The sequence below is a fragment of the Pseudopipra pipra genome, chromosome 1, assembly GCF_036250125.1.
Source record: "Pseudopipra pipra isolate bDixPip1 chromosome 1, bDixPip1.hap1, whole genome shotgun sequence".
Lineage (NCBI taxonomy): Eukaryota > Metazoa > Chordata > Aves > Passeriformes > Pipridae > Pseudopipra > Pseudopipra pipra.
In genome coordinates, this window is record NC_087549.1 from 72,765,770 (window position 1) to 72,785,420 (window position 19,651).

The following is a 19,651-nucleotide window of genomic DNA, read 5'->3' on the forward strand; positions in this document are numbered from 1 at the left end:
TAAGTGGGTAATTCCAGTTTACATTGTGGCTATTCAAATCAAAGCCAAGAGAACTTCAGTGATATCTCATATTTGTGTCGGGTCTTATAAAGCACATAAGATTTTTTGGTCTGAAAAAACAGGTCCCACTTGTAAAAACTTTGCAAGCTTACATAAAAAGTTCTGACAGCTCCTCTCTTTTGCAATGTTTTTGTAGGTGCTTGGGACTGCCTGTGCCTGTCTGTGCTGTGCTACTGAGCATAAGGGTAGTGCAGACCATCTAGCTTCAGTCATTTGCATCACAAGAGGATCAATAACTGAAGCATAAGAAGCTTAACATTGCTGACAATATATGCACAGTTTTGGCATCACCAACTGTTTAATGATGAGGTTTACCATCAGAAGAGAAAAGAATATTAACATTAATTTAATTAAAAGAATATTAACATTAGTACAACATTAATTAATGTACACAGCCATAAGACAGGCAAATATTAATATTTCATCACAGATGAAAAATCTGAGGTGCTAGAGAAGTTAAAAAGTGTGAGGTTCCATATTGATTTTATCTTTACTTTTTTTTTCAATCAGATACATGTGTTCCACACTTAGCACTGTTTCCTATGGCTATAAACTTATGTTAAGATATGGCAGGAAAGTGAGAGCTCTTAATATAACCTGTCTCATCAGAAGTACAAGAAAAGCCTGAATAAACTCCCTTTTTTGATGAATTTATAAAAAAAAGACTGTATAGGACTGTCTTGAATGTGTTCCAGCCAAATTAGAGAAAAAAACAAACCCCAGGAACTTTCAATAATATCTCAAAGCCTGACATTTATTGGGAAAAAGCAAATCCCTTCAGAAGGTAGTCTAATTATAAATTACCTTTGCTGTTCTAAATATGCAAGTTATACATTGTAAGTAATATTCATATAAACATGCTAAAATTACACAACATATTCTATCAAAATGTCCCTAGATTTAATTTGCAGAGATTTAACATGGTTGGATGGAAAGTCTAGATCCTGTAATACTTTCACCTATATTTGTTGTGAACAGTCTATCCATCATGGCCCTGAGTTGTGTTTCTCAGAAGAGACTCCCCTAGTCTGTGCATGTGACCTAGTGGTTTTATTCCTAACATACTTTGGAACTTGCATTAAGCTGTATGAAAACATGGTCTATTTTTTTTTGCACAGTGTGCTGGTTTTGTAGCTTTTCCTTGTCTTTAGTTATTAATTCTATAATTTTTTGTCTTCAACTTTGCTATTATTTTTTTTCATCCTGACCAACACAAAAAGGACTAAACAGCATAGGGGTGAAAATAGGTTTCTGTGGAAACCTATTAAAAACACTCTCTCCATCCAGAGAATTCTTTGCTACTGACCTATCAATTAGCCAGTGTTAATGTGTTTCATTCCAGTGGTATTGTTTTATCTTTGCAGTGAAATTGCTAAGCGATAGCACATGGAATGTGAGAAGGGAATAACAGGGCACTAAACAGCATGTCCAAGTTCATACAGGTTAATGGTTATTCCTTTCTCAAGGATCACAGATATAGTTCAGCTTACATTAGGAGAATTTTCCTAATGATGTGCAGATTTATAGTATCCCAGTTCTGCAGGTAATTTATAAAAGCTTGAGGGAGATGATGGACTGTTCATGTTTGCTCAAGTATTCTCACATTTCCTGCTGTTGAGGTGCATAATGCCAAAGCAGATTTCTGCACTACATTACAGAAAAAATGCTTAAAAAATCGATGGGTTTTGCCAAAACTGTTGATGAGCTATAGCTTGACAAAAAATTAGAGAACACTTTAAAATGTGACATGCTTCTAGCCAGACTTCAGAGTTTGCTTGGATCTGTGTCAGATCTTTCTCTGATGACAGACCATGTAGGCAAAAATGAGATTCCACCCCTTTATAAGAGATGTTATAAGATATGGAGCCTTGTGACATTTTGAAATCAAAACTGTCACTGTGAGATAAAGGATCATCTTTTCTAAATAAACCTCTTGGTCAGAGGTTAGGGTTAGATGCTTCCTTTTGCCACAACATAAGTTTTGCATCTCAGAGAATTTATCTGGGGCTAGATTTATAAAAAACTTAAAGCTCATGCTCCCTTCAGTAAGAGATATTCAGCCCTGCACCTTGATAAAACTGCTCCTTAATCTTGTCATGACACTGTCCTCAATCAGTAAAAAGGGTTTGTACCATCTCTTCTTGTTCATCTGGCATTCTGATGCTCAGAGAACTGGTAGAGAAGTTCCCCACTCTGATGATGTTACCAGGTTCTCCACAGTGCTGAAGGCCAAAAGGGAGGATCAGGTGTGACTGGGCCAACCAGAAGGTGAGTACATCCACTGGTGCCTCAGTGTGGGCAACTAGCACCACCCAGCAAAGACAAGTTACAGAAAGGAAGTTCAGGAACCAGCTCATTCCAACTGTCAGACCTCACTCAGGGGCCCTGAGCAGCTGAAAGGCTCAGTCAACTAGTCTGAACAAGGTAGGCTACTTAACACAGCTGAAGTGTTGTAAGGGAATCCCAACTATATAGATAAATATAACCTAGAAAGTACTGCAGTATTTGTTCTAAAACTAAGGTTCCACCTTTAATCTATTCTTGTGAAGGAAGTATTTCTTGCTTTGCCAGCTGCCTAGGGCTTCTTTAGAACAAAGATCATCCCTCACAAGAATTTGTGGACCAAGTTTATGATCTGGATGGGATTTAGACTTATAAATAATTTCAAGCCATTCAACTGTAAAGGGGAAAAAGGTGACTTACCCATCTCACCTACTAGCACTGGTAAGAAAGAGCCACAATAACCCTGCCTAATTACATGACATGGTTCCTTATGAGCTACGTAAACATTCCCCACCTTTTTATTTGTTTGCTTTTTATTCTTACCCTAAGTCTTCTAATCCTATTTACCACCAGGATGGAACATCAGCAAAAGAAATTGCTGCATAAACAATAGTGCATTTCAGAGTTTTAAACTCTGCTTCAGTCCTCTTGGATTGAAACTATTTTGCAATTGCTTTTATTGTCTTTAAACAGGCTTTCACAATTTAACATTTGCACAGAGTTAGGTAAATGAAATGCTATTTCACATATTTTCACAAAGATAAAAATTTTTTACAACAGCCTGTTTTGTTTGTTGATTTCGCTGAAGCAGACAGGATGACAAAAATACTGAAAAAGAATATTTTAACTTTCATACTTTTAGTGGATAGAAGCCAGACTGTGAAATAGTATTTCTCTTTATGTTTTAGTACTCTAGGTTTTTGGTGAGGAAAAGGTCATTATTGGTTGGTTACAGGGCTATTTCTGAAGTTAATTTAAATTACTATCTGTTTAAAGTGGCTAATGTTCTTGTAGAAATTTTATTTGGTGCAGAGAGGAAACCAGGTGTTTATTATCATGCAGACAAAGCAGACTGAAGCCTACCATCTGGACACAGAGCTCTAATAAACAGGATCTCCAAGTGCAGTTGTCATTTCTGATACACACTGAGTCTGCTATTAGAGGAAAATCATGGTGCCACACTGCTGGCAATTGCCCACTTTTTAATGATAGCTCTTGAGTTCACTACATCAGGCCCATTTTCTTAGACATAAACTTGTAAGACTTCTGGTCTAGAGCCATAGCAGAGGTGTCTTATTACTGCTGGTCAGCATGTTTTTTTTTCCTCATGAAACACTAGTTCAACTTTGATTCTATGCCTAGCAGACACTTGTGGTTCTCAGGAAAAGAACCTGCCTGTGAAAGGGCGTGCTTTAGGAGGCAAAGTTGTGTGCATGGTGCTTTAGTTTTGGTAGCATCTATTTTGACTCTCATTGAAACTTCATAGAGTGCAGTTTTGGAGCAGAAATGGCAGACAAGATTGCTAGCAATGCTTGTACCCCTGTTAATGATCACTAAGTGGTCCCTGCAACGCTGGTATTGTTTTCTTTAATGAGAAAACCAAGAGGATGTTGTACTCAATTTGTATCGACTGGCTGAGTAACCCTCCAGACGCTTTTCTTCAGAGATAATAACGTATTATTTAAACCAAAAGCTGTCAGCAACTACTGCTCAAATATTGAGGCAACTCACACTAAGAACTCCCACACAGAAATCTGCCTTTCTGTTTTGTGTTTGTGTACCAGATTTCACTCAGTGTGTGTGCTCTCAAGCATCAGTAAGAAATATGATCACAGGGAACAGGAAGAAAAAAGTATCTTTACAGGCACAAAAAGCTAAAACTATGATCTGGCAGTGATTTCAGCAATCTTTGTCCCATTTCCCTTTATCATGCTGGACATGTATATGTTTGTGTGCACATGTGCACGGGAGATAGACCACCTGAGTCCAGATAGAAAAGAGTATATGTATTTTTTCACAAGCAGACTACAAACAGCAGGTAAAAAAAACACTAGGCAATTGTAAAGTAGTTTGTCTTTTGAGCAGGGACTTTTCATCCACAGGCATCACATAAAAAAACAACAGTCATGAATCTCACCTGTTACTGGTGTCAGAAAATATGCAGATGAATCAAATCAAATCCTAACCTGTTCAGCAGCAGAAGCCTTTCTGCTTTTCCAGGAAAGCTTTGAGGAAAGCTCCTGGTGTTGGCTAAAACAGCTCCTATGTTTAAATATTACTATCTACAAATTTTCCATGTTGATAACTGGCTGATGTCATCACACAGCTCTTGCAACATGACATGAGTGCAGCTTCTCTGAATATTAGGGCACTTTTTGCTTGTTCCCTTATTTACCTCAGGTTTCAGGTTTGTGAGCATTTAAAAATGGACTGCATTTTTAATAGATACTGAACTCTAGAACAGGTCTATGTGCTCAAGAGTTATGGTGGATGAACTTTCCTCTCTTGAGATTTCTTTGTGTTTATTGAAGATTTAAGGTTTTTGTTGTTTTCTCATTTTATCAAGCTCTCCTATGAATTTTAAACATAGAGACCGTGTAAGATTTTGGGATCTAAATCACAGATTACCCTGGCATAAATAGTTGGTAACATGTATGGTTGTGCTCACTTTACCTACTGTGTTTTTTCTCTGAAAAGGGTTTACCTTAATCAACAACAACAACAAAATTAACAACATTCAATGTCAAAACAATGTTTTCTGTCCCTAACTACCCACCTGAGCCTTCTGGAATGAAATTTTTGTAGAGGTACAGAGAGGTCTTTTCAGGTGAAGTCTGAAGAAATACAGTCACAAATGACCAGAGAGTACATAGCTATCAGATTTAAATTTGTAACTGTTTTCAGCTTCTGACTGAAAACAGAGAAGATGGAGACAACCATGCGTCTGGAAAACTTGTACTGAAAGAGGGATTGCAAGACAGCACAAACTTAGTGCTGTAGCACAGGGTAACATATAGAGGGGTTTTTTCTGTTACTGTGGAGAGGAGGATTGCTATGCAGGAAGTAATCCCGTTATGACTTGAACAGTTCTAATTCCCATGAGAAAAAATAAAAATAAGAAATGAAGAAATATTTGATTCCATTGCAAGGAAAGGCTACCCTTTAAAAGGATTATATCAAAATAAGGAACACTTGAAGCACAAATACAGATGCTCTCAGCTACTGGCAGGAAAGAGGCTTAAAGACACTTCTGGTCTTTCCGAGCATGACGGTTGTTATTATGGTATGTTAATTGCTGTAATCTATGTGAGTCATTTATATCCCAAAAGCACTCCGGGCTAGCACTCCAGCAAACTGGGCTAGCTAACCTTCCTCTATTTTCATTTTCTACATAAATGCCAATGATGGGAAGAAGAGAATGCCCCCTTCAACCTGTGCCTTTCTACAGCACAGAGTATGTTAACAGAAACATCTTTATTACTAGAAAGCATCTTTGACTCTAATCCGTACCTCAGGAGAAATCCTAGCTCAGTTTTCATGGGATATCATAGGCAAAGGTGGGCTTATTATGGTCATGGATAAGTAATTGACAAAGATTAAAAAAAACCCCAAATATAAAAGGAGTGTTGTTGGTAAGTTATGAACAGGTCTAGGAAATCAAGGGAGTGAATTACTCTAATCCGTATTGGGGTCCAAATCATGAGATTTGAAAATACTTCTACCCATCTCTGTGGTATGGGTTTGTGGCAAGTTTTATGTCTCTTTTAATGTCAAACACATTTAACACTTAATGGGATCAGGAAATCCCATAAATACGTCTTTAACTGTAAGCATTGACTTGAGGAGCACTCTTGGAGAGAAGTATACTCATACACTATGGCACCTGAAAAACATCAGGAAGGAAGCTTCAGAGGGAATATAAAAAGGTGAAGAAATTTATTTTTCTTTTCTTCTGTACAGAGTCCAAATTTATCACTGCAGAACTTGGCGTTCCCTTGCAGGTTAGTACTGTTTCCATTTGTGCAAAAAACAAGCAAACAAAAAATATAGCTTAGAAGATCACAGATGTGTAACTGAGATTTGAGTATACATGTTAAGGATGTGTTCTTATTTGGGGAAAAGTGTTAAATGAGCACAAAAGGATGTTCAGGTCATGCTGACATTAAATACTTGAAAAGGGAAGAAAAATCCTTATTATCAAATCATGGAAAAGAAACTAAATCAAGAAAAAATTTTGAATACTAATCAAGGCAGTTAAATAATATCAGAGTAATGAAGACCAGAAAAGTGGCATGATCCCCACCCTCCCCAACCTAGAACTCAATTTGATGAAAGATAATTCATTAAATAAAATGATTTAAAATATCCAATAACATCACTGGAGAGGCTAATATATGGTGGGACATATGATACAAAAACAGTCACCATCCATCAATTTAGCTCCTTCTCCGTGTCCCAGGTGATCGGCAAATCACTATGTTAAATTACCCCTGGATTACTAAATGAGTCAATGGACAGACACTAAGACACAAATTTGATAAGCAGTCTGAATAGGTGTAAAACCAAAGTGAGATCAACATCAGTGGAACAAGATTGCAGTAGTAACTGGCTTAGATCCCTGCACATGTACTTCCATGCTTGAGCCACCACAACAACATTTCTCCTTAAATGGGAGTATCTTTTGCAGCACTCATGAGAAGTTCTGCTAAGAAAGCTGTTTTTGAAGGAGGTAATGGCAAGCAAAAATTATTCCTTATATAGATTTGTACAGGGATCATTTACTGCCATTATTGCAATAAGCAGTTGCCTTCTCCCGATACAAAACCAAAGTGTTTACTACTGCTAAAATCTCTTAGCTCTATTTCAATTATTTTATCTTGGATACATCACTATTATAAACAATTTTTCCATTGTATAGAACATTTCATAGGGCCATGACAAGAGAAAGTACTTTTCAGCACACAGACATAAAAGCATTTCTTCTGCAGCTGTCCTGTCTGCCATCAAAACTTTATTTAAAAGTTGGGACCTTAAATGTCTCATTTATTTGAAATTTTATTTCTTTTGCTTTTCGTCAATGTCTACTGCTGTAGCTAACAAAAGTGAGAATTCATTCAAAACCATTGGCTTGGTGATTAGCAAATACGGTTGCTGAATCCTGGAACATATACTTTGCTTATTGTTAATTATCTTTCATGATATTTTAAAATCCAAAGCTATTGTTGGGTGAGGTTTGTGGATAAATCCTCTGGAGAAAAATAACAAAAAACAAGTCCAAATAACATCTTCTTTCTGCATTTTCAGCCTCTAGGACTGAATTATGAGCATGCTGAAAGTTACACTGATTGAATTTTTTTCTGAAAATTACCATCTCTGCTCAGATGTTCATTTCAGTTGAGGAATTGCTATAGTACTTTCAGTTTAAGACCAATTACAATAAAACAGACTCAGTATCACTATAACAGTTTTCACACAGCCCTTGATGTCACTTTTACAGTACAAATTTTTAGCAGACCTCACTACTGGCATAAAATCGCTCTGTCAAATTGATATATACTCAGCAAGGCAGAGCTGTGATCAGTTTCTCACAAGCAGAAAAGGCAAGGGGAAGGCAAGAATGTGAAAAAGTGTCCAATCTGGATCCAAAAAGTCAACTGGAAACAAAAGGTTTATCAGTTTCCAGTACACTTCTCAGCTTTAACTTGCACCATGGGGCGGTCTTAGAGTATGTCATCTGGTGTGGTGCTTTTTTTTTTCTTCAGTGAATGAGGTAAACTACGGGACTACACACTCTAACTGTTCATGTGTGTTCAGCCTGTGGGACTAGACTGGAGCTAGTCCAAAATCCAGCAGTTCAGCAACTGTTTGGCTCTACGGATCTACTCCTCTTGCCTTATCCTTCCTGCCAACACAGGTATTGCCAAAACGCCCCCTGTACTGCAGCACTCACTGCTTGTGAGAGCATTTCCATCCCTTCTGGTTAACCTGATGCTGACAGTGTCACCAGTCAATTTTTCCCCAATTCTGAGCAACAATCACAGATTTGCACAAATACCTGTTGCAATCAGACTGCTTTTTCTTGAGCAACTAGTTGGCTTGTTTATTCAGGAGGTTACACTCCCAACGGCCTCACCCTTAGCAGTTCCCAAAAAGCTTCTAAGTTCCTGTGAGTTTACTGGCAAGTTTGCCAAGTCTTCAGTCACATTCTTCTGTGTTTTTGTTTTCACTTCTGCCTATCCTTGCTACTGCTGGGATTGAAATCTTTGCCAAACTTCTCAGGTTTGCACATTTCCCTCTTTGTACCATCCCAGTTAGAAAATGTTGTTGCATGGCAACACAATGCAAAGCATTCATTTAGTGACATAGAACAGTCTAGCTAAAGGCCATTTCAGCCACACACAGATTCATTTTTGTGGAGAAGACGAGACCAAAAGAAAGGGAAAATGTCCACAAATCCTAGAACCCGTCTTTATTTGGAAGAATGGCTTTTAAATGAAGTCAAGCAGTACCTTGTTTTATCATTCATTTATTTAGCAAAGAAAGGAATGAATTCAAATACCCCACACAATGAACACATATTATTCCCTGATATCAAGATGCAGATTCGCTTGTGAACAATTTTAAATGAATCTGTTTTCTTACTATTGAAGTCATCTTGTACTGTGCATGGATTTGTGCAGAAGCAATACATTTTGGGCTCAATTCTGTAAACACATTAAAATAAGTAACTTGTTACATCCATACCACTGATCTCGGTGTGGTTACTTATATGATGAGTAAAATTATACTCAAGAGCCTAGCTTTTGCCAACCTAAATTTAGGCATCCAAACAACACTGAAAATTAGAAATATATCTCTCCAGGCTCACTGCGGTGTTGGTGGAGAGACACACCGGGATGTAACTATGCCCATCTAAGGATGCTTTCCCATGCAAGACAAAGAGGGTGCTGGTGGCAGCTACAATCAGAAATTGGCCAGATGCCTTAAGCAGAGCAATATAAGCTTAGACCAAACTGTTTACAGAATTGATCTCATACAGCAAAGCCATTATGCATACAATTAACATTAGGAATGTGCTCATGTTGCACTGATTTTAATAAAACTGGTCCCACATTTAAAGAAGTGAATATATTCATTCTATAATTATGAGGAAAAAATATTGAAGCATTTAATCCTATTAACATTTTACTTGCATCTGAGACCACTGACTTCGTTTTCTGGTTTGAGCAGCCATATGGTCTGATGCTCTGAGAACTTTCTTCACTAATATAAGTGCTTCAGTAGCTCTTGATTTGTACATTGGCATGCCATTTTCCCAGAGGTTGCTGTGGAGCTCTGGTTGAGCTAACTAAATGCACAGTGTCCTACACCCATATGAGACTTTAATCAGTACTGCTTAATAGCCTGGAAATCAAAGCCATTTAAGCCCCATTCTTTCTTCCACCCTCTCATGAAAATCCTAATACTAGTCAAAAATCTCTTGATTAATTTTAGCCAAACCACACTGCTTCAACAGCAGGTGACTGCAAATGGCTGGAAAAGCTTCTATGTAAAGTAACTTTAAAAGACCATAAAGATCATCAGACTCAAATCAAAGTCCAAGATACATCTGCAAGGACATGAGTACATTTTCTAAGCAACTGAGGAACAAACGCTATGTATCGGACATAAAAATAAGCACAAAATGTATACTTTGAGTTAGCCAATAAAAGTCTATACCGTGCAGGATATGACTGGCAATCCTGCTTCCTCCATGTAGCAGGGCTATATGGAAGCAGCTTTACTTAGACAATTTTGACGTATCTGCAAAAATGTTTGAATTCAAAATAGAGAAGCAATTTTAAATTTATGCAATCAGTGCAAAAGTGGTTTAGTAATATTATCTATTGGCATTTTTCAGAGGTAATGTAATTATTTATCCATAATAGAGCACAAGGATAAAGGGTATTTAAGCATGGCATTTGATGAGCGAGGGAGTTGATTTTTCCTTTCCAAAACAGAACAATTCCTTAACCTAATTTTACCCTTGCACAAATTTGAGAGCTTCATTGGCTTAAACCAGATTTGCAGGAAAATGCCCACTTGTTAAATTTTTGACAAAAAAAAAAAAAAAAAAAAAGAGCTTTCATGGAGAAATGGACATTGTTTAGTAGGGGACTTGGCAGTGCTAGGTTAATGGTTGGACTTAATCTTAGATGTCTTCCAACCTAAATGATTCTGTGATATCTGCTTTTCACCAAAATGTGTGTAGCCTATTTTAGAAAAAAAAATATTAACTAAAGTAAGGAAAAGCTGTACTAAACTACCTGGGCAGCTTCATAGAACTCAGAAGGTGAAAATACTGATACAGGCAGTGAATCTGGGGTCCTCTAAAATTACCTAAGACACAAATATCTAACAGCTTGAAAACCTGTTGTTTCACAATCTAGCTTGGCAAGGAGATCTTGTTGTCAAGTTTTTCTCATTGAAGTGCTCTGGTATTTCCATGTCTCCCCTGCTGCTTCAGATAGAGTTTTGAATAAATTTTTGCCTGGGATATAGAACAATGAAATTTAGGAAGCTAAATGACAGAAAAATAGCTTAAAAGAATCACTTTCTGGACAAGTTGGCATGGTGCTTCAATAACATGGGAATTGCTCAAAGACATGGAACACCTGAAATACTCCTTTGGGAGATGGAAGTGTGAGCAGACTGAGCATCTGCTAAATGCACTTCTACCTATGATTATGCAGACTTAACCTAGTGTATTATTACCACATATATAACATGTATCTAACATATGTATTTATCCAGGAAAAGAATGGAAAATAGATCACTGTAAAGATAAGCGTGCCTCAAACTACTGAAGAGTTAGGAAAAAAAAGCTAATTTCAGTAATTTTAATTAAAAAAGGTTAAAATAAAAGTACATATTTCAAATATTTTAAGATATTGGTCTCATAACTAGAAATCTAAATATAAAATCCATAAGCTGGACTAATGTGCTCTTAACACAGGGGCAGAAAGGAACAGTGTTTCACATATGAGTGTATGTACATGTGCTGTTTTTTCTTGGCAGTAGCAGAAATATAGATTTTATCTTATTTAAATATAAAATTTTATCTTTTGGCATGAATATAGCAATTCAAATACCAGACTGGTTACGATTTGGAGAGCCTTTTCCCCCTCTATCTCTTGCAGAGAAAATTTTCTCTTACCCAGGGCAATCAGCTAATTTCTTCCTGGGAAATCAAATCTAATGTACAGTAAAAAAATCACAAATTATACAGAACCAGCACTATTATACTTTCTGGAGATGAACTGGTGTGAAGGTGAGGTGCTTTTATTTGACTGAGTTAGTAACAGGGAGAACTATTCAGCTGCAAAAAATAGGTGGCTGATCTTAATTATTTTCATAGATAGTAAATGTGCATTCATTTTACTGCACAGCTTTTTAAAGACCACTTGCTTTGAATTTTTTGTAGAATAGAGACTGCTACATTCAGATATATCCCCATTCAAAAATGTAGCTCACTGCCATCAGTAGATACGGTGTTTACCCTTGCTATGTAGATGGCTGGACCACCAAAGTGGTGCTCAAATGCAGTCTCACATGATCAATGTTTCTTGGTACTTTTTGCTGGTTTTGTACATAGTTGTGAATCATTATAATCTGTACATGTTTTTCTCTATTTCCCTATCATAACACAACCTAATTAGCAAGGGCTTTAAACGCAGAATGGAAACCTTTCCATTCAACTTCTCCTGGCATGCCTCCCTAGTATTCTAGTATGATGATCTTTGATTTTAGCAAGAAAATGAAAGTCCAGTTCTTTAATCCTTAATATTCACTTGTAATTTCTTCTCACAAGCTTCTGAGAATAGCAAATGCTGCCTTATCACTACATAGTCTGAAAAATCTGACCCAAATCCCTGCCCTTTTCTTTTTAGTTATACATCTGGAATTTCAAATACAAAAATAATGTCATGAATGTGGGTGAAGACAGATGGAACAAAGAAAAATGGTATAAAACTTCTTTGTGTTTCCTTACCTGCCACTACAAAAGGAATTAAAACTGATAACTTAAAACTCAAACAGTATTTTAAATATTTACAACAAGATCATCACTTAAAACACCATAAGAATGTTCCTCTAGGGGTTAACTGACGTGGGTCAGACATGGCAACAAGATGAGACAATGCTTTGCAAATATTTCTATGCTTTCTGAGCCAGCCTTGTTTGTCAGACATGTGCATATAAAGTAAAAGCTGGAAAGAAAAAAAGCAGATCTATGATTATACCTACATACTCCCAGGAGTCAGAGACAGCACACAAAATGCGGTGCAGCCATATCATTCTGTGACCAGCCTGATGGTGAGTGCTACAGCAGAGACAAGTGTGTTCCCATATGCACGCACCAAGGAGACGAAGCCTGTGGAACGCCACAACTTGTGCAAACCCGCACGCTGCTGCAAAGCTGCTTTACTAACAACACACAGAAAAACCTTCCAGTGTGCCTCTCCCATCTGCCCTCCTCCATCAGTCTCCCTGTGGGACATGCCCTTCCACATCCTTCCAAAAATTAAACTGAACAAGGTGAAGGCTTTATGTGACAGGGCTCGGCTCACAACTGGAAACCACTGACCCTGGAGGTGTCTGGGTTAATTACAAGATTGTATCCCTTGGTACAGCCTTAGTCTCCACAGTCTGAACAGCTGAACTGCAGCCAGAGTGATTTACAGCCCAAGACCAGCTCACAGAGCCCAGAGCTGCTGCAGAGGATCACTAAACCATCACGTTTCTTCTTATCCTCATTCCCAGCAACCTGTGAGCTCTTTCCACCGATGTGAGCTTCAGGAGACTGCACAGAGGGCTAACAGCAAAGCTCCCTTTTTAAATCTCAAGGAAATAAAAGACAATGCCGAAAAAGAAAATTAGATTTGTACTCCTGGTAGGGGTTTAAAGGGTAACATTATTATTTCTGTTTAAAACTCAGGAATTACTTAGTCACTTGTTAGAGAAATCTGACTGGAAATTTATGAAACTGAGTGAAGCAATACAATCCTCATGAGGAGTCCAGCGACACTGAGGGGCTACAGCTGCCCCCAACACTGACGGCCAATCTTGCGCTCTGCAAAGAAAACATCATGTCACAAACAGGTGGTTTGGGCTTTTGGCAGCAATGGGACATTGATGGCTTGGATCGTGCTTGAAATGTCTCTGAACTTCATCTCTGAAGCCTCAATCACATGAGCAGTCAAGTAGCACAGACCTTGGGGACTGGGGAGTTACAGGAGGCCAGAAAATACACAAGCCCATTAGTACTCATCATAATTATTGAAATCTGTAAAATAGGTATTAGAATAAGTCTTTGCAGTAAGATGTGGATTGAAGTATTTGTTTCTCTCCTCCAGAATCAGGTTGTTTTTGTTAAATGCCTGGGAAGAGAAAAAAAAAAAAAATGAAAAAAGAAAATGAAAAGGATAGAGGAAAAGTGATCACTAAGCGCTTTTTCACCAAGGCAATTCTTGTGGCTAATATCCATGTATAGTAAGCCAGTCAAAAATGCATTGAGAACTACCTGTACACTTACAAAAACTTGCATTTGCAAGAAGTACCTTCTTATGTAATAAAATTCATACAGAAAGTAATTCTATGCAATTAATAAAGCCAGGCACTTTTCCCCTAACATTACAAAACTAATTTTATGATTCTATGAATTTTTTTAATAATACATATACTGTTCTTCCTATTAGAATGACTCACTTATTATCTTTGTACTGAAAAAGAATTATTTTCTCTTTACTGCAATAATTCTCTCATTCTCAAGTGTTATATGTTGCAGAAATGACTGAAGGTTTTAAGACCATAAACTCTGTTTTTTAAAAAAGTAATACGGGTTTTTAAATTATGAATTTTCAAAGGGTTGAGGGGTTTTTTTTTTTGTTTGTTTGTTTCTGTAGTTATCTAGAGAGATGATTAGCGGCATTTGAAAAAGCTTTAAATTAGGTTCATATTCCACTGCTGACTAGAAACTCCAGAGTTTTCTTGCTGTTTTTAATGATTTTGTTTAAAATGTCTTTAATTAGAAAGAAAAATGCAGAAATTAGAAACTGGATTATCCAGGTAGGATTCAAGAAAAATCCTCATTTGCAAAAAGCTTTGCAGCTGCGTGAATAAACTATGTAGTCTGAAGATACTGAACTAGGTATTTTCAGAATGCACATCCTTCCTTAATTCGGTGGATCTGAAAAGCAGAGCTATTTTAAAAGGTCACAACAAGGAAGTTGCTGTTTGGGAATAATGATAAATGATATGGATATTATTATAGACTCTCAGTAAATCTGTACTGCTGTTTCACAGAATATTTTGGGTATAAACACTAGCTGAGAGTCTGACCTAGAATATATTCACCAGATGCATCTCCTGTATGGAGACATAGTGCAGGAAGATGGACAGTGCCCTTGAGAGTGGATCATCAGAGCCAAAGGATTATCTTCACTATATGCCATGGTGATCGTTAATGGCCCTATTTACTTCTTGAACAAGCCACTAGGGAACACAATTAGGAAAAAAAATCCCACAAAAAAAAACTTGAGTGGTCTGCTTTTTTCCAGGAAAGGTTGCTGTATAAATTATATACACATGCAAAATTGAACTTCCTGCATAACAGGGATTGACAAATAAAAGGATCTGCAATTAAAATATTTCAAATGAAATCTATTTTTGTCATTGACCATCAGCATAATTTGAGCCCAAATGTCACTGCAGAAAACTAGCAAGTAGAATTCTTTTGATACAGCAGAAATGTTGTCTAGGAGCATATAATAGCTCCCAACCCACTTCTCACCTTGATGGCTTCTACAGAATCATATTTGTCCAGTTTGTTGATATGGTTGGTAATGCTGGTATTTAGAGGAGCTGGTGACACCGGATGGATGACAGTTGCATCATGGGACTGTTGTTGATACCGTTGGCAATACGTGTAAACAAGCAGGGTAAGAAGGCAACCAAGTATTGAGCTACTTAATCCCACTGCAATCATGTGAAACATGTTGAACTCTGCAGAGCAGAGAGAAGAAGACGACATTCTTAATTTTAAGGAAGTAGAAATAAAAGCTTAAACTTGGGGGAAAAGTACACAAGTGTTTGATTCAAATAAGGACAAGGAAATTTTCATGTGTTTCTCTGAAACAATTGCAATGGTTTATCGCTACTGTAGTAAATTCATTTTACTTCCCTGAAGGAAGCATTATAAGAATCTTAGATACCCATACATCTCCATAAGTATTAAGATTGAGATCTCTGAAAAATGCTTAAATAATTTCAGAACCCAAGTGAAAGATAAATTAATTGCATTTTGTAGGTTTGAATAGTTCATCAATTTTTTTTTTTCAGACTATGTAACAAAGCCTTGTTATATATAAATTTTGTGAATAATGTAAATACATAGGTTTTGGTTTGGTTTTTTTTTTTCAGTGAACTACAATATCACCACCTCTACTGCCCTTCTAGTTCTTTCTCTTATACATGGTGACTTGTGGCCATAACAAAATCCTGATATCTTTGAATCACATTCCTTTTTTCCCTAAAATGTTTTCCATATCCCCTTTCTTCATGTAAGGGGGAGAATGAGAAAGAAATGATAGCATGTTAGGGGAAAATGGGTAGTAGGGAGAGACAGATTCCTTGAAGCTCAATATGCTTTTAAGCATAGCAGCCAGAGAGTGTAGAGTCAACAACTCAGAGCCCAGCACCCTCCTATCTGCTCTGCCATTCAAAGATACTACAGGATGAAATGATGGGAAACCTTCTCCACCTATGTAAGGATTAAAATTGAGAGGAAGCTCATTGCTGCATGAAACCGTAGAAGGGAATCTAAAGCACAGTCATTCACCGATGTTACTGAATAGATACCAGGTCAGATGTGGCACGAGTAGGATTAGCTCAAAATAAACAAATTATACTGCTTTCCATTGGTATTTCAAACTGGAACTGTGTTTTTTGATTAGGAAAGAACTATCAGTGAGAGGCTCGTGTCAGAAATTTCGTCTTAAGATTACTGAAGATTTGTTTGTGGCTGCTTAAATGCACAAATGAAAGATTTTAAACTGAAATACTGGTGCTAGTCTTAAAAACATCTGTTAGACCTTCTTCACTGTAATACAGAAAAACAGGCCAGGACATGAGTCCCATTTTTTGTAAATGCCTAAGGTAGGACCTTTACATGCCTACTGGGTACTTAGAAACACAAACTATATTTAGGTAACTAGATGACTGCTTCAATATATAAACTACCACTGAAATATCCTTCTACACTTTTATGACAGTTTCCCAGTGTTGCAAAACTTGGTAAAACGTTTTCAGAGAACTACTGCTAATTAGTAAAAAAATCAAATTACATTATCCTGGCTCCCATAACAAGTTACAATACAGAAAGGTACCCTTGCATAATCTCTGTGTTTTCATTGTATTTTATTAGGTTAAAAATGCAGCTTATCTGTGCATGGAAGAATAGTAAACCCGGTCAGAGCTATTACCATGACGACACAGACTAAGTGTGACAGCTCAGCACAAAAAAAAAAGGTCATTTTCCTTTTTATTCTTCTTCTTTTTGTTTGGTGGTTTTTAAAGTTCTTCCTTTCAAGATTTGTTTTGTTAGCATCATGACTCTCTGGAATGGAACTTCTTATTTACTTTTTAGTTTTGTCTTTGTCAGTGAAGCTAAAAATGAGTCCCAGACAGAGTCTGAGCTATTAAATGGGCTACCAGCCTGGTTTTCTGCTGTTTTTTTGGAGTCCCAAAGAGGTTTGTGAAGTTATTGTCCTGAAAAATGTGGAGCAACATTACAGATTTTGACCTACTGATAACTTTATTATATGTATTTTTTTGAGACAATGGTGACTGCCATACTGAAAAACAAGAAAACACAAACATCCAGTAATGCATGTTCTTGTCTCAAAGGTCACCAATGACAGATAGATATTTAATGAGAAATCCTGTAGTAACTACAGTTTTCTGTATAAGTAGCTACTTTTTCAATGCAAGTGTAAATAATGAGAACGCAGCATTTAGAAGGTAGAATAATACTAAGGGATTGGAAAAGGTGAAACAAAAGCAAAAACACGGAATCAATAATTCAGCATTTAATACACATCTTGAGCTGAAAAGCTTACCGCCACATCGTTTCTCTTCTATACTGCTGGATCGTGCCACAGATATTTCTAGAAAAATAAATAAACCACTTAGGCCAAGAAGAAAAAAATATTACAGAGAACTACTAGTTTGATTAACACAGTAAGGATTTAAAAATTCATTCTACTACATTCACTACAAATCCAAAGTAAAAAATACTTTGACTGTGGGGTAGAATTAATAAAAGGGTCCCATGACATCTTCAGGTTTCTTAGTTTCCCAAGCAAAAGCAGCAACTTATTTTTAATTCTTGCCTCAAAACATCTCTGGAATTAAAAAGATAAAGTGCACATGAAAACATTCTTTGTGGAGTTTAAGCATGTGGAGAAAGAGTTGATTTACTGAATAGCAAAATTAACTACAGTTTAATTACCTTGTGTTCAAATGTGCTCATTACTTCTAGAAGTCACGTCTAGCACTAATGTGAAAAATGGGAATTTACACATCATCAGAAAAGACGACTGCCAATTTCATGGGTCTCAGTTGTAAACTAATAAAATGTAATTCCAGCCTGTATCCTTACCATTTTGACTTTGAAAAAATATTGAAAAAATACTGAATAAAATCTCAATAAAATCAAGTTTTTCTTCTCTTTACTTGCAGACCTTGGCTTCTGGGAAGGGAAGTCCTATTTTACAAAACAGTCTCTTAAACCCCTCTGAAAGGGTCAAGGATCGTGCGTACATGAGTGGGGTAACTGACACAGGCTACCTGGATTTCAAAAAAGCAGAATTTTAAGTTCTTTAACAATGACTTTCCAAGTAAGAATGAAATGAAGAAAGAGATACAAAACCAGGCTAGTACTATTTGCCCAGTTCTTACAATGGAGGAAGGTTACCACTTCTGCAGAGACCTAGGCTTTCCAGCAAAGAGCTAGAAAAGCAGAGGCAAATGTGATTTTGAAGTTTGCTGGTGATACGAAGTTATGGTAGCATGAACAAGGGAATGTTGTCAAGAGCTGTAGAAGGGCCTTATAAAACTAGGCAATAAAAAATAAATAAAACAGAATGCAGATTAGTGCAAAGTGGTACATATAGTGGAAAGAAATCCTAGCTTCACCTATAAAATGATGGACTGTGAGCTAACCATTAGTACTCATGACTGAGACTTGAGGGTTATGACAAATTGTTCGGAGATAATAACAATTTAGTGTTTAGAAGGAGTTAAAAAGGAAAGCCAAATGCTAGGTACTGCCAAGAAAGCAATATTGAATAGAACAGGGTATCAGCATTATGGTACTTTACAAATCTATGTGCTGTCCACACCATGAACACTGTATGGAGCTCTGGTTTTCCCATCCAAGGATGTCTCTGCTAGAACTAACAAACAGACCAGAGAAGGGAAAGAATGATACACACAGAGATGCACTAGAGTCTGTATGAGGAATTAAGAGTAGGCTCTCCACTGCCAGAAGATGATCCCAATGCAGCTACTTGCAAAAGGGATCACAATTTTTTATCATTTGTGACAAGTTAAACCAATGCTAACTATTTTCAAAATGACAAAACATCAAACCTGACAGAACAGCACTCTTACAGAGAGTTAAAGGCTGAAAGCATACTTTGTCTCACTGAGACTGTTAAGTCACAGTCACAGAACCATTTTGATTGGAAAAGACCTTCGGGATCATTGAATCCAATCATTAATAAGCACTGCCAAGTCCACCACTAAAGCATGCCTTTAAGAGCCACATCTACATGATTCTCAAATACCTCCAGGGATGGTGACTCCACCACTTTCCTGAGCAGTCTGTTCCAGTGCTTGACAACACTTTTGTGATGAAATTTTTCCTAATATCCAATCTAAACTTCCCCTGGTGCATCTTGAGGCCATTTCTTCTTGTCCCATCACTTGCTACTTGGAAGGAGAGATTTCCCCACACACACCTGACTACAACCTCCTTTCACGTAGTTGTAGAGAGTGCAAAGGTCTCATCTGAGCCTCCTTTTCTCCAGGCTAAACAACCCTAGCTCCCTCAGTCGCTTCTCATGGTACTTGTGCTCCAGACTCTTTTCCCAGCTTTGCTACCCTTCTCCAAACACGCTCCAGCACCTCAATGTCTTTCTTGTAGAGAGGTGACCAGAACTGAACACAGGATCCAACATATTGCCTCACCAGTGCCAAGCACAAGGGG

The 19,651-nt window shown here is 37.2% G+C and overlaps 1 protein-coding gene across 7 annotated transcripts in view; it reads right to left on the reverse strand.

Moving 5' to 3' along the window:
- Window positions 1–8,853: 8,853 nt before the first annotated feature.
- Window positions 8,854–19,651, reverse strand: part of SEMA5A (semaphorin 5A) — a 338,112-nt gene continuing 327,314 nt past the window's right edge. For all 7 annotated transcript variants that reach the window (XM_064661194.1, XM_064661239.1, XM_064661203.1 and 4 more), the window contains 3 exons: window positions 17,499–17,546; window positions 15,173–15,384; window positions 8,854–13,760 (listed from right to left, as the gene is read on the reverse strand). In XM_064661194.1, coding sequence (XP_064517264.1) covers window positions 13,641–13,760; window positions 15,173–15,384; window positions 17,499–17,546 — 380 coding nt within the window. In that variant the 3' untranslated portion in view covers window positions 8,854–13,640. The remainder of the gene's footprint in view (window positions 13,761–15,172; window positions 15,385–17,498; window positions 17,547–19,651) is intronic.